The sequence below is a fragment of the Microtus oregoni genome, unplaced genomic scaffold, assembly GCF_018167655.1.
Source record: "Microtus oregoni isolate MIOR12 unplaced genomic scaffold, Mior012 000058F_ref0000040, whole genome shotgun sequence".
Classification (NCBI taxonomy): domain Eukaryota; kingdom Metazoa; phylum Chordata; class Mammalia; order Rodentia; family Cricetidae; genus Microtus; species Microtus oregoni.
In genome coordinates, this window is record NW_024543834.1 from 9554002 (window position 1) to 9568265 (window position 14264).

Below are 14264 nucleotides of genomic sequence, written 5' to 3' on the forward strand. Positions count from 1 at the left end.
TTTCCTCTGTGTAGGTGGACAGTTATCAGATAGCTGACTGAAGAGGAGGGAAGGAGAAACAGGCAGGCAGGCAGAGTTATAACACATCTCTAATGCAGACTCTTTCTACTTGTCCCAGGAGGAGACAGGGAGTGAGGGTCACAGCATCAATCTCAGCGCTCATCTTTACAAAGCCTTTCTCTAGTCCATCACTGCTATCCCAACCATGCCCCCTGACAGCCTTTCAGCTGCAAGCAGCTGGTCCGTTCCCTGGGAGCGTACTCACCAAGCTCCTCCCACACAAAGGTGCCCGCATTAGGTGATGGGACAGACATTCTCGAGATAGGCGCCTGTTCCCAGAGGCTGTGAGCTGAGCAGCCAGCCACAGGCACCAGTCATTCCACATAGAAAACCCCAGTCTGCCACAGCTGGAGCACCGACGGTTGGAGTCAGTGGAACAGGGTGGCTGACCTGGTGGGCTGAGATCAGAAGAGTGTCTCTAGCAGACCGAAAGCCAGTCACTCTGCATAACCAGGAACATATAACCCTCTAGGTGATGGTGGGGGGGAGGGGGAAGCAGTTCCTCTTGGAACTTTGCTCATAGACCATGGTCTGGCCTGAGGAACAAAGCGGCAGGAATGGCAGGGATGGCCGGCGTAAGGGCCAGAGGGAGCTAGCTGTATGACACCATTAAAAGATCTGTAACCTAAGTGATAGATGGATGGGATCAATCACTTCATCTGAGATTTGAGTCGGAGCTCTGAGTGTTCCTCCTCCTGTGCTTCCTTAGGCCAACACCTCCACCCAGCTGTCCACGGACACTCAGTTCGCTCTCAGCACTGACAGGAGGCAAAGCTTCTGACCGATACAAGGTTTATTCTCTTTTCATCACCAGGGACTGGGTGGGGTGGGCAGCCCCTGACTTCCTGATGGACCTGTGCAGATCCCAAGGGCTACATAAAGAGGCATCTTGTCTCGCCGACTGTGAGAGGTAGGGAGGGGCCCCTGCATGGCTGCAGCATGTGTAAGCATGTTCATGCTCGTGTGCAGACTCCGGTTCTCCTGCTGCGTGCCTGACAGGAGACAGATGCACAGCCGGGCCCTGTTTGAGGCAGGCATGTAGCACACGCAGGGAGATGCGGCAGCTGCTGCTGACAGCTCCAAAGCTCTGCCTCCCTCCCTGTGGCTCAGGCCCTTCTGGTGACAGTGATCGACACATGAGAGCAGCCTCCCCTCTGGCCACCCAGGGGCCGTGTGGAGCCATTCCAGATTCATCCACCTCCCACAGCAACCAGTGATGGGCACCAGCTGCCCTGGGCTGGCAAGCAAGGGAGTAGCAGAGAGGGTCTCCAGACATAGCCAGCCCGCCTGGGTCTGGACAGAAGGCTGGAGCCCACAGCCAAGACAGACCACCTTCAAAGCCAGGGCGATGACACACCAAATACGGCAACAAACATCTTTTCCAATGACGCAAATTTTCTGCTTTACCATAAAGAATTTTTCATGTCTTCACCTTAAATTTGGCTGTTTGTTCCAATTACAGAACAATCTCAGGGTGCCACTAAACGATCTTTTTCTGTGTGTGCAGGTGGACGTGTGTGCATACCTGTGCATGTGAGCAGAGGCCAAAGGGAAGTTCAGCTGTCACTTCCCTGGCACTGGCCATCGTGGTTTGGGAATCAGGATCTCTAGCTGGCCCGGAGCTCAGCAAACAGAACAGGCAAGCGGGCCAGGGAAGCCCAGGGATCTGCCTGTCTACGCCACCCCACCCCCAGGATTCTAAACACGTCCCTGCACTTTAGGCTTCTTTATGTGGGTTCTGGGTTTATTTGAGCCATCTCACCAGCCCAGTAAAGACTTCCTGAACTCCATCCCTGGCCAGCTTGACCTGCAGCAGCTCCACATGGGGCCCCATAGAGCAGCAACTGCCACGGGAGGTATCTACCCTGAGGGTCGGTCAGCCTCATGGAATAGATAGGAGCTTCAAGGAGGGACTGGGTAGAAGACGAGCAGGGGTCAGCAGCTGTGACAGGCGGAGGCCTCAGGAAGTGCAGGGAGGGGTGAGACAACTTGGCACACCTGGGTCAGCAGCACCGTCTCTGAGCCCATTTTCTGAAGTTGGTAAATGGGAATTAGTAGGAGATCTATGGAAACCCTCTGTAGTCTGTATGCAGCTAGCACCGGGCAAGGCCAGGGGTTTGATGCTGTTTCATGATACTTGGCTTATGATTATGAACTTAAGGAGATAGGCCCGGGGTGAAGAATCACCCTGGAGAGCCCTCGTTGCTATGGAGCCCAGTGCTATCCTCACAAAAGCAACAGCCTTACTCTCCAGGTTTCCCATTGTCAACCCCTATCCCAGGGACCAGGACCTCAGCAGTGAGTCCCTCTTCTTCCATTATGGGCGACACTATTTCATTTTCTCTGTCTTGTCCCCACCATGTACCACCAGGATACCAAGTGGGGTCGCCTGCAGGGGATCATCCTTCACCCTAAGGTGAATATCCGGCCCTGCTCACGCTGCAGTTATTCCAAGAGATAGAATATGCACAGGAAGACAAGGGCCACTTCACACAGACACTCTGGCCAGAACCTGCAGCAGACAGCCCAGGAAGCCAACCAGCAAAAACAGCCTCCACAACAGCCAGTCCCCAGGGGCCAAGTGTGATCAATACCTGCCAGGTTGTCTAACTGTCACCTTCACTTCCAATTTAGTGGGACCAGTCACAGAAAGCAGGTCAAACACACACCCTTAATGGATTCCCTAAGACCTAGGACATCTTGCTTTTATGTGCCCATGCTGACAGACCCAATGACAGTCCAACCCTGCCAGCCCTTTCGTCTAATGTGAGGCTTCTCATTCCTGCCCGCCCGCCTGCCTGCCTGCCTTGAGTCTCTGGCAGATGCAGGTGCTGGTGATCAGGTCCACCCTGTCTACTGCAGAATGAACAAGCAGCCTTTGTTTCCTCTTATCTGAGGAGTCTCTTCCTCTGTCCCCATCAGCATGGGCAGTGTTCGAGCCACTGACATGACTGAGGAAGTGGGCTGCCACCGTTGAAGACTGTCCGTCACCCACGTCATCCAAGCAGATCAAAACAGAGAAGTCAGCCAGGCAGTGCTGGTGCATGACATTAGTTCCAGCACTTGGGAGGCAGAGGCAGGAAGATAAGAGCTCTGAGTTCGAGGCCAGCCTGATCTACAGAGAGAGTTCCAGGACAACCAGGGGCGCACACAGAAACTGTGACACAAAGAATAAGCAAGCAAACAAGCAAACAAAAACCTGGAGAAGTCCAGGCTTGGCATAGGTAGTGGTATCAGCTGGTTATAAAGAGTCCTGAACCTCCCCCGCCACACACACACAACCCATCAGGTCACTGAAGCTCCTACTCTCAGGATGCATGCCCCTGGTTTCTTACAAATGTTTCTCAACTCTATTACCCTGAACACAGTCCAACCTCCTACTGGACACGGACTGTCATGCTATGAATGGCTGATGTTGGGGGCAGTCTTGAATAGAAGAATGGTAGATACGGCCCCTCACATGACTCGATCAGGAAGGGATCAGGTAAGCATTCGCTCCAGCAAGAGCTCAACCTAGCTCAGTCTCCACAGGGACAGCTGTGGGAGGCAGCCTGCCACCTCCAGGTGTACAGGGGCTCCTGACAGGAGGTACAAGCCTGGCCAGCACATAAACTATCGCCTGGTGCTGAGATTTGCGTAACAAAAGGAAGTAGGCACACAGCCTTCCACAGTTTGTCTGATCTAGGAGACACACAGGCCTTGGGAAGAAGACAAACTAGATGCCACATCTTACAAATAACTTTCCTTTCTTCCTTTTGACTCTTGGGCCTAGACCCTTCGGGGCTTTGGCGGGAAAGGTAAAAGCTGCTTGTAGGCTATAGAGCCTTCCCTCCACACCGCTGGAGGCCCCTTTGCTCCCGAAACCCCAATTGTTCCGCAACTGAAGAAGTCACAGCTCAGAGTTGAGCAAACTGCCCATAGTCTGCTTCAAAGGTAGGATTTGAATGCTGAACCCTACTTTGGGGGTGATCATACATCCTGGAGTTCCAGCTTTCAAACTGTGTGCTTATAAGAGGCCCCAACCTTTTCCAAAGCTATCTAAGGTCACTTCAGGGGACAAAGATCTAGTTCCCGTGTCTCTTTGAATGAAGGTCTGTTTTTTCCATTCTGCGTCTGTGTGAAGTTTTTCTCTTGAAAAGCAGCCTTTGCTACTGAAATAGAAAGGGCAGAAACCACTGTGCTGGCCACGGTCCCTGGAGTCCTTTGACTGAGGCTGGGGCCAGGAGCAGGAAGGACCTGCATGGAAACACAGCAGCGAAGCTAGCTGTGCCCCTGGGTAAGGGTGGCTGAAAGTTTTGACTCTGCCCTCCTCACTACTTTGGGGCCAGTTAGGGCCTGGAACCATGGAGGTACTACTGGGGTCTCCACTGCTCTCAGAGAACCTGTTTAGTGGGGGGTAGGCAGCAGAGGGAGTCGAGAGGAGCAGGAGGATTAGGAGGAGAGGCATTATGGGGGGGTACCCTATTCACCCCACCCCTCTGCACTGTGTAGGAGCGTCTCTCAGACTTTGGCATACATTGGTGTCTGGGCTGCTGCAGAGTGAGTGACCACGGCTCACAGATGAGGGCTCCCTGACAAGGGCTCCATGGAAGGGCTCAGGGCGCCTGGGAAACTGTATCCCCACCTGGCTCCAGGCAGAAACACAGGAACCTAACTGTGCTCTCATGTAAAGGCTTAGCCAACATAGGCCTGGGCCTCCTGGCTCAAAGTCCCCAAGGTCGTGCTATTTGTTTAGCAAGAGGCACCCAAGGAAGGGCATGCCAGGGTTAGTGAGGGGGGAGGGGACAGCAAGGCTGAAACCATCCCATCCCCCCAGCTCCTGCCATGGATTCTAGATACCCGGTGAGGAAATCTAGAAGCAGTAACAGGGGTTCTACAGACACTGAAAAATGGAAGGGTCATCCCAGAGCAGAAATTTCAGCCAAATACAAAATGTCAAGGATTATTTTCATACTCAAGCAAGCAGTTATTTCATGGAAAACGAAGCAAAATCTATGGAAAAATAATGATAAAACAGTCTCCAAGGAAAAAGGTCTTCACTTGAGGCCTGGGCCCTCCCCTTTGAGAGTTTGAGAGGCCAGCCTCACAGACAGGCAGGGGCAGGAGCCAGCTGTGTCCTCTGTCACTAGGAAGCAACCTGGAAAAGAAGTGGCAGACACAGTGGTGCTTTGACGGGCGGGATGACAGAGAAGAGAGGCCTAAAACAGGGCAACTGTGTGTGCCCCAAGGAGCCTTTCTCAGCCAGAGCCCCCTGCACAACCTTCAGGGACCTGGCTCTGAGGCCATTACTTAGATGAACAGTTCAATGGAATGAGAACTCTTTACCCAGGAGTTCCTCGAGTTCCTCCCTGCAACGGCAAAAGCCTGCGGAAGGCACCAAAAGCCGGGACCTGATGGTGCCATTTCCAGTGCCTGGGCCTGAGGGGCTGGCTCAGAGTCTGAGGGAAATACAGCATTAGTCCGGAGAGTGCCCTAGAAAAGCTGCAGAAAACACCCAACTGCGGAATCGCAGATCTGAAATAATAATCCCACTGTTAACGAGATGTGAAGGTCAGACATACCTGTTCCTGGGGAAAGAACTTTGCCTGTGTTTCCAATCTCTCCCAATGACCAGACCGGGTTTTTTTTTTTTTTCTCTTTTGAGTGAGGATGAAAAATGTCTCTAGCGCAAGGCACAGTTTTCTCAGAGCCACAAAGACGCTAAAATAGGGTTAAATACGGAAAGTATGTATGACAGCCGAAGGCGCCTGGGACAGAACGGTAATTGGAAAAGCAGAGTGAGAAACAGTATGTACACTATGTCTAGAGTCCAGGCGGCACGGGCCAGACTCAGGGGGAAAAAACTCAGGAAAGACAAGGAGTGATGCTGTCTGAATGGGCTAGGGTGTGGGCTTTTCTCTGCTTTCCAACAGTGTACCAAGGCTGACTTCTCCCTAGTCGGAGGCTGGTTAAAGAGACAAAGAAAAGCCAGGCCAGTCAGGCTCCGGCTTTGTGCCAATCTCTCCCACCCTTGCAGACAGTCCTGAAGTGGAACCTGAGCGCCTCCCTGTGGCCACAGCAGGGAATGCCTGAGGTTGAGCACAAGGAACAGTGTTCCAGAAATGTCCTGGGAGCTGGGGGTTCTGAGCTTGGGAGCCAGGCACGCTGCGTGTGCAGAGGAACAAAGGAACTCAGACAATAGGCCTCTGGTGGAACCAAGAATACTCCACCAACAGGAGGTGGGCAGCCCTTCTGTCCATGAGGGAAACCTGACTCTTCAAGTCACTGCTGTGTCATATACCAAGTGCCCTGGTTACTAACTTACTTATTTACTCCATCCATCCATCCATCCATCCATCCATCCATCCATCGATCCATCAATCCATCCATCCTTCCTTCCATCCATCCATCCATCCATCCACCCATCCATCCATGTCAACTTGACACAAACTAGAGTTACCTGAGAAGAGGGGCCTCGGTCGAGACAATGCCTCCCTCAGATTGCCTTCAGGGATGCATGTAGTGCATTTTCTAGAATAATGCCTGGTGTGGGAGAACCCAGTCCTCAGGGGACAGTGCCTCCTTTGAGTAGGTGGGCCTGGGATGGAGAAGACAGCAAACTGAGCAAGCCCGGGATACACAGCATCCATCCCTTCATGGTCTCCGCTTCAGCTCCTGTCTCTCTTCCCTCAGTGACTGTGACCTGGAGGTTTAAGCCAAGGAAACCTTGTCCTCCCCTCCCTGAGTTGCTTTTGGGCATGGTCTTTAATCACATAAGTAGAAACCAAACTAGCGCACCAGGCTTTGGCCAAATCCCTGCTCAGAGGAGTCTTGAGTTCTCCATGCGTAAAAACCCTCCCTAGCTCATGCCACATTGCCAAAAGATGGTCACGGGTGGCTCCAAGCCCTAGTTCTGCCATTTGGGGCTGTTTGAATGAGCTCAAGACGCCTGACTCTAGACTCCAGTGTCCTACCACAGAAAACAAAGTCAGCCTCACAGGGATCTGTCTCCTACGGGGTGCCAGCAATAGCCCCAGAAAGTCAGCCTCACAGGGATCTGTCTCCTACGGGGTGCCAGCAATAGCCCCAGAAAGCAGTTTCTCGTGTTCTGGATCTTTTCACAAATGAAGGAGCCATGGGCACAGAGTGTGCTTAGCGAGGTTTCCTATGTTCTCAAGCCTCGCTCGGTCTCATATGAAGCATATACACGTGTGTCCTGACGTTCCACACACTGACTGCAGGTCACAGCCAATTTCAGAAGTGCTGTCTCACAGGTAACACGAGCTCCTGCACGCAAATGCCAATTAGCTCAGTTCCTGGCACTGAGAAAGCTCGCGAGAAACCTTACTTATTATTTCTGACAGAGCCAATAATACCAACTGGTGTCACATGGGTCCTTAAGAGAAAATCTGGCAGGAAGGGGAGTCCTCTTGGTGCTGCTTTCCCAGAATCCAGAAGCCAGCGGCCCTTACCCCTCAAGGGCACAGAGGTCCCTCCAGGTGGTCCCAGGCTGGCTGCCCAAAACCAGCCCCTCCACTCCACTACTAGACTAAGAAATTCAAGGCAGCACTTGCCAACCCCAAGAGCATTTTCCTACCCAAAAAAGGAGCCACTTTGCTAACTATGTTGTTCAGCCAAAGGCTGGTGCAGCCTCAGAAGTCCATTTCAGCTTGGCACAGCTCCTGGTTACTTAGAATGGCAGATGGCGTGAGTTCAGACAATGCCCTATTCTTAACAAAATAAAGCCCAGGCAGGGTCCTAGGGCTGGGTGAGGCCCATAAAGAGTGGATATGATAGGGTTCTCCCCATGTCACCCTGGTATCCTTACTGCCTGTCCCTTGTGGACCAGACCCCTCCTCCTCACAATATACACTGGCTGAAGGCTACTGGGGACACTAGATTCCCCTGGCCTGGGGACCTCTGCCCAATGTGAGGCCTCATCTCCTCTGTGGTGGGCTCACATCCCTGCAGTCCATGTTCCAGATGTCACACTTGGGGAGGTCAGCCCATGCTGAAAGGGTGGCATGCTGGGGACCTCATCTTGTATGTCATCACACTGAACATGCCTTTGTCTAATTCTTCGGGGGATCTTGTTTCAGGCAGCCTCCCCTGTCTGTATCCTGAGGATGGCAAGCGAGTTCCCAAGACCCATTTGTCACAGTGTGAAGGGTGCCCTGGGCAGTGGTCTGGTTCTGCTGGAAGTGGACCTTATGATGATGGCTAATGTGAACACCTACACATCCTAGATCATCTCTCCGCAGTGCTCCACGCAGTAGGTACTGTCGAGAGCCCATTTTTACGGAGGAAAACTGGAGAAAGAGGCAGATAGCCCGGGAGCCTTGGCGACAGAAGGATGGAGCTGGAATTCAGGCCCAGCGGCAAGCGCTCAAACTCGGTGCCAAGCCAGCGCCATTCTTCACCTTGGGCTGTTGTGTGAAAGGAAGGAACGGCTGAGACGCAGCATGCGAAGCACACAGCGTTATGCTCAGCACAGAAAATATTAGTATATTAGCTGCTCTTCGCTCGAGCCAAGAAGGATAAAAAGTATTCTGGGATGGCTGAGTAGCTGGTTTCCATTAGGGAAGACATTGTGTTCTCAGCCCACATCCACTGGGGGGGAGGGGGGACTGTGGCAGATGTCTGGTTGTGCATCTCCTCCTCCGGCCTGTGCCCTGACCCCATTTCCAGCACAGGGTGGTCCCTGTAGCCAGGGCTCAGGAGCGGCTCACTGATTGGCTGGATGCATCAGAGAGGTGTGAAGCAAAAGGGGTGCCTAGCTGGTTTGCCTCTCTGTCTCCTTGGAGCGTGTGTGAGCATGTGAAGGGGACACTGTCCAGTCACTGTCACAGGTGATTTACACCCACACGGTCCTGGAGGAACTGAAGGGAACCCTGCCTTACAGACAGAGAAGCACACTCAGGGGCAAACAAGTCACATTGCCACTCATTCAGCGAGAAGGAGAACCCAGGTCCCAGTGCCAGTATTGCTGGGTCCAGCAGGCTGTACTACTGAGCTACCATGCGGTATCTGTGTAGTTAGTCGCAGACGGAGATCTGACGAGGGATGGGTAGGTGTAACCCTGAGGTGGAGCAGAGTGAACTCTCCTGAGCATACCAGGTCAAAATCCCATTTGAGCCCAGGACCTGGGACGCAGAGGAAACCTACCGCATGATGCCCAGGGGGTCGAGCACCTCTTCCTCCTCCTCTTCCTCCAAGGACTTCTCCACATCTTTGTTGCTCAGGCCCAGTGTGGGGGGCTGCACGTCATCCTGCTGCTCAAAGAAATCAAAAGCCTCATCGCTGTCCCCTGGCTGGCTGGCTGTGTCACCCAGGACAGAGGGATCTCTAGTGGCAAGGCCTGCAGCCCCTGCAGCCCTGGTTCCTATGGGAGAAGAAAATGAGAGATTGATGTCCACTTTCAAGGTGATATCTCCATACCCACCCTCGGGAGCCAGGTTCTGAGGGCTTCCTGAAACTTCCTGGGACCCCAATTCTGAGAGGCTGGGAGAGGTGTCCCCCTCAGGGATGCTGGCACCATGGGAGGCCGGTGCGGCCTAGCCATGGGGAATGTCAGAATAGGCTGAAGCTAAGAGTTTCAGAATTTCTGTGAACTTTGCCCAGGGAGACACGGACAACTCTCTGCTCATCCCAGATAGAGGAGCACCTACAGAAGAAAGGGAAGAGTCCACCCATGTCTAGCTTGATGTGCTGAGTTTAACTGGGGTTACTACAGGAACGTCTTATAAGCAGCTATACCATGTTTTTTTTTTTTAAAAAGGGACTCCCTTCCTAACAGCTTGTCTATCTGTCCATCCATCCATCCTGCCCATATATCCCTACATTCATTCTGTCCATCCATCCCTCCATCCGTTCACCCTGCCCACACATCCATATAGCAGTCCATACATCCTGTCCGTCCATCCATCCATCCATCCATCCTGTCCATCCATCCATCCATCCATCCTGTCCATCCATCCATCCATCCATCCTGTCCATCCATCCATCCATCCTGTCCATCCATCCATCCATCCATCCTGTCCATCCATCCATCCATCCATCCTGTCCATCCATCCATCCATCCATCCATCCTGTCTGTCCGTCCATCCATCCATCCTGTCCATCCATCCATCCATCCATCCTGTCCGTCCATCCATCCATCCATCCATCCTGTCCATCCATCCATCCTGTCCATCCATCCATCCATCCATCCTGTCCATCCATCCATCCATCCATCCATACATCCTGTCCGTCCATCCATTCATCCATCCTGTCCATCCATCCATCCATCCATCCTGTCCATCCATCCATCCATCCATCCTGTCCATCCATCCATCCTGTCCATCCATCCATCCATCCATCCTGTCCATCCATCCATCCATCCATCCATCCTGTCCATCCATCCATCCACTTACCTATCAGTCTGTCTGTCTGTCACCCAGGGAGAGGTGGGGCCTTCTGAGTCCCTCCAACATCCAGGAGGGAAAGTAAACGGACCCATTTTTGTGATTCACATACAGGTTAGTGATCACAGCTGCTAAGAATCCAAGAGAGCAGCAGCAGTGTCATGCAGGGGACAGCATGCCACAAAACTCAGTCAGCTCTACCACAGAAACAGCCAAGCCTGTGCCCAGCAAACCCGGTGGTGAAACACACCAGCCAGCCAGTGTACAATGAGGCTTGAGTGGGACCGTCTCTTTCTCAATGCCTTGCTGTAGTAAATCCCCGCCAGCGACTCTGCCGACCTCACCATAGGCAGACAACTCCAGGAGCCTGCGTGATCAGATTTCTACCCGAATGAGTGCGGTGAGAATGTGGGAGATTCCAGAACAAACCACGACCACCCCAGGACAACTGGGCTGACATCAGTTCTCAAAGCATGAAAGGCAGGTGTTTGTGGTAAGTTCAGTTCAGAAAGGGGAAGCAAGCCCCCAGAAATAGAGGCCTGGCATCACTGCGGCATCTGCACACGTAATATCTGTCTGTGAAAGCCTGGGAATAAACAGATAGTCCTCCCCACGGACACTTTGAGAAGCGTAGGTTTGGACTGTTTGTTCGTTTCCATGCAAGCCACTTTTTAAAACCATCACTTAAAAAGAAATCACTCAGCCAGGCATGGTGGTGCACACCTTTAATCCCAGCACTGAGGAGGCAGAGGCAGGCAGATATCTGTGAGTTCAAGGCCAGCCTGGTCTATGTAGTGAGTTTCAAGACCACAGGACTAGATAGTTAAGCTCTGTCTTAAACAAACATCAGTCAGTAGTTAAAAATCCTAAAAAGCACTCTTCTTTCACATTTGGTTTATGGGAATTCCGTCCCATAGAACCGTAGAAGTGGAGATCCATGAGATCAGAAAAGAGCAAAGTTAAAGGGCTGTCGGGAAAAGGGAGGGGGTGAAGAGAGAGAGAGAGAGATGGGCACCAGACGTAGGTGTGCCCTGGCCCCATCATCCAGGGATGAAGGGCAGATGCTCATTCAGGGGGATTTAAGTAGACAGGAATGCTGGAGGGTGCAGTATTAAAATACCACCCCCTGGATAACAGGCTCTGTTTGAAGCATCTCGTGTGTTAGTTCATATACCCCCAATCTCCATCAGTAAATTACTTCTCTTATTGAGAACACTGATGAAAGCGGGAAGGGAAGGGGGGTGTCCTGATACTATAAAGACGAGTTTGAGGTCCATGGAGTTGGCTATAGGAGTGCCAGATCACACCCATACTCTTTGTGGGGTATGAACTGATTGTGATATCCATAAGGGACCCAGTCAGCAGGTTGGGTGGGGAGGCACAGTGTTCTCTGGATGTCACAGGCTGCCAGGTCTGATTGGCAGAAGGCAGAGGGATGTGCACATGCAAGTGTCTAAGGGAAGGGAGATATATGAGATGACTAGGAAGGCCATGGCGAGGTCCCTCTATGAATACCTGCTGGCATCTGGAGGTTAGTTCCTTGAGGGCTGGGGCTCCTTCTTACCATCCAGCCCAGGAGGTCACTGAGGCCCAAGAGCTTTGCTAAAGCTTGCAGGGCATGGAGGGTGGCAATGGGCTGCCCACTGGGTCACAGTGGTGGTGGTGGGGTTCTGGGCTGCAGAGACCTCAGGGACACGGGACAAAGCCTCAGGTACCTAGGAATTCTAGCAGCTCTGGGCTGCCGGCCAACTGGGCATCCTTGGAGACACAGCGCAGAATTTCATCAAACATGGCTCTCCTTTCCCGAATGTCAGACTCCCCGACAAACAGGACCTTCCTAGGCAGCGGGGGCAAGCTGGCTGCCGGGTAATGATTGCTCAGTTTCTGGTAAAACTCCTCGATCTCGCTGTATTTTTTGGAGACCTGGAATGAGAGGAGTATGTGGTTTCCTGAGAGAAGAGCCAAGGGTAAGAAACTTCCTCACCCTGACCAGATATGTGCCCGGAGCAGGCCCGCCTATGCCCTGCTGAGCTATGCTGCTGTTGCCCCCCAACCTCGCTCTCTGGTCCCCAGAGAGGTCTAAAGTCCCAAAGGAAGGATGCAGGAGTGCAGAGGCCTAAAGCACTGCTGCAGGGGTTCTGTGTACAGCCCTTTACAGGGACCTACGTGTCCTGCAAATGACCACGGCCTACACCTATTCTGGTCTATCTGAGCTTGCCCAGAGTGAGTTTGGCACCTGGCAGGTGACGGCCATCTTGCGACAGCACTGTGAATCACTTTTTCACAGCACAGACATCTTGATCATCCTCTGACTTGAACCGGCCTTCTGGTGGGGCCTGTCCTGCATGGGGCAGAGCCAAGAACTGCCCAGCAGGAGTCCCTGACACATGGGTGACACATTGCTTGCTGCTGCCACCAGGTGTCCCGAGTCTCCAAAGGCAGCACTCAGCTTACAGCAGATGACAGGCTAACGGACCCGATCGACTATAATCGCCATTTCCACCTCCTCCCAGTTCTGAACCTCCCCACAGCTTAGCGATCACTGCTTTTTCATAGACTATGCATGTGCTGACACAGAACTCTCTAGCTGGCTCTGGGCTTCATGCAGTGAGTAGCCACAGCCCTGTGCACTTGTACTGGGATCTGTACAATCCATATGCGCTCAGATAAAAGTCATATGCCTTTTTCAGTCACAGTCCGGCCTTGGCTTGGACTGTGACTGAAAAAGCATGGGATAAAACTGGACTCTCTGAGCAAGGCGAACAATGAGGGCTAATGAGAAGCCAAGGACAATGGCATGGGATTTTGAACCTACGTAATGTGCTGGCTTTGTGGGAGCCTAGCCAGTTTGGATGTTCACCTTCCTAGAAATGGATGGAGAGGGGAGGACCTAGGACTTACCACAGGGCAGGGAACCCTGACTGCTCTTTGGACTGGAGAGGGATGGGGAGAGGAGTGGGGGGAGGGGGAGAAGGGTGGGAGGAGGGGGAGGGAAATGGGAGGCTGGGAGGAGGTGGAAACTTGTTGTTTTTTTTTTCTCCTTTTCTCAATAAAAAAATGGAAAAAAAAAAAGTCATATGCCTTATGCCCTGGCCTTCCCCAGCACCCTGGGTTTCCTCGGTCCCGGACTGGTTGGTGCTTCCCTGGAGGGTAAACCCATCTCCACAGGACCTATGTGGCACCGTTGAGGATGAAGGCATGGATGACCCGCACCCCCAGACCTGGCGGTACCGTCTTAAGTATGCACACGGTTGTGTGACTGGACTGAGGGTGGTTCCATCACAGGGACTCTGGAAGGGTGTGGTCCACAGCTCATTAACCAGAGTACCACCCCGTTTCAAGGTCCTAGACACCAGGAGCTGGCTGTGCAGTGAGCGTGGCAATGAGGGAGCTTCAGAACCCTGCAAACGGGGAGTCCCTTGGGATAGGAAGCTGTTGCCTATAGTTCCAAACTGGCTCTGGAACTTTCTCGGGAAGAACTCTCGAGGAAAGAGTAAGAGGATCCCTAGGGCACCAGTTTCTCAGGTTCCCACCTGAATTCCTGAGTTCTGAGGCTTTGGCAGCGGCAGCCAAGCCATAGTGGGGAGTGAGCACCCCCTGCTGGCCTAACTGCTCCCTGCAGGCTCAGGCTCCAGACCCACAAAACAGGCAGTGTGAGCCCTAAGTCTCAGACACTCTGGCACCGTCCACGGCTCCCTCACCCACTCGTGTTCCAGGCAGAACATCAAGCAGCTGCCAGCAAATGTGACAAGAGAGACTGGGAGCTAAAGTGTGAGCACCAAAATACCCGGTGACTGTGTGTGGTAAGCACTGCGGAGCACT

General features: G+C 52.8%; 1 protein-coding gene across 1 annotated transcript in view; it reads right to left on the reverse strand.

The window, feature by feature from the left end:
* Hs1bp3 (HCLS1 binding protein 3) overlaps positions 1 to 14264 on the reverse strand; it is a 32237-nt gene that overhangs the window by 11801 nt on the left and 6172 nt on the right. The window contains exons 3-4 of the mRNA XM_041639456.1: positions 12158 to 12365; positions 9205 to 9421 (exon numbers count right to left, since the gene is read on the reverse strand). Coding sequence (XP_041495390.1) covers positions 9205 to 9421; positions 12158 to 12365 — 425 coding nt within the window. The remainder of the gene's footprint in view (positions 1 to 9204; positions 9422 to 12157; positions 12366 to 14264) is intronic.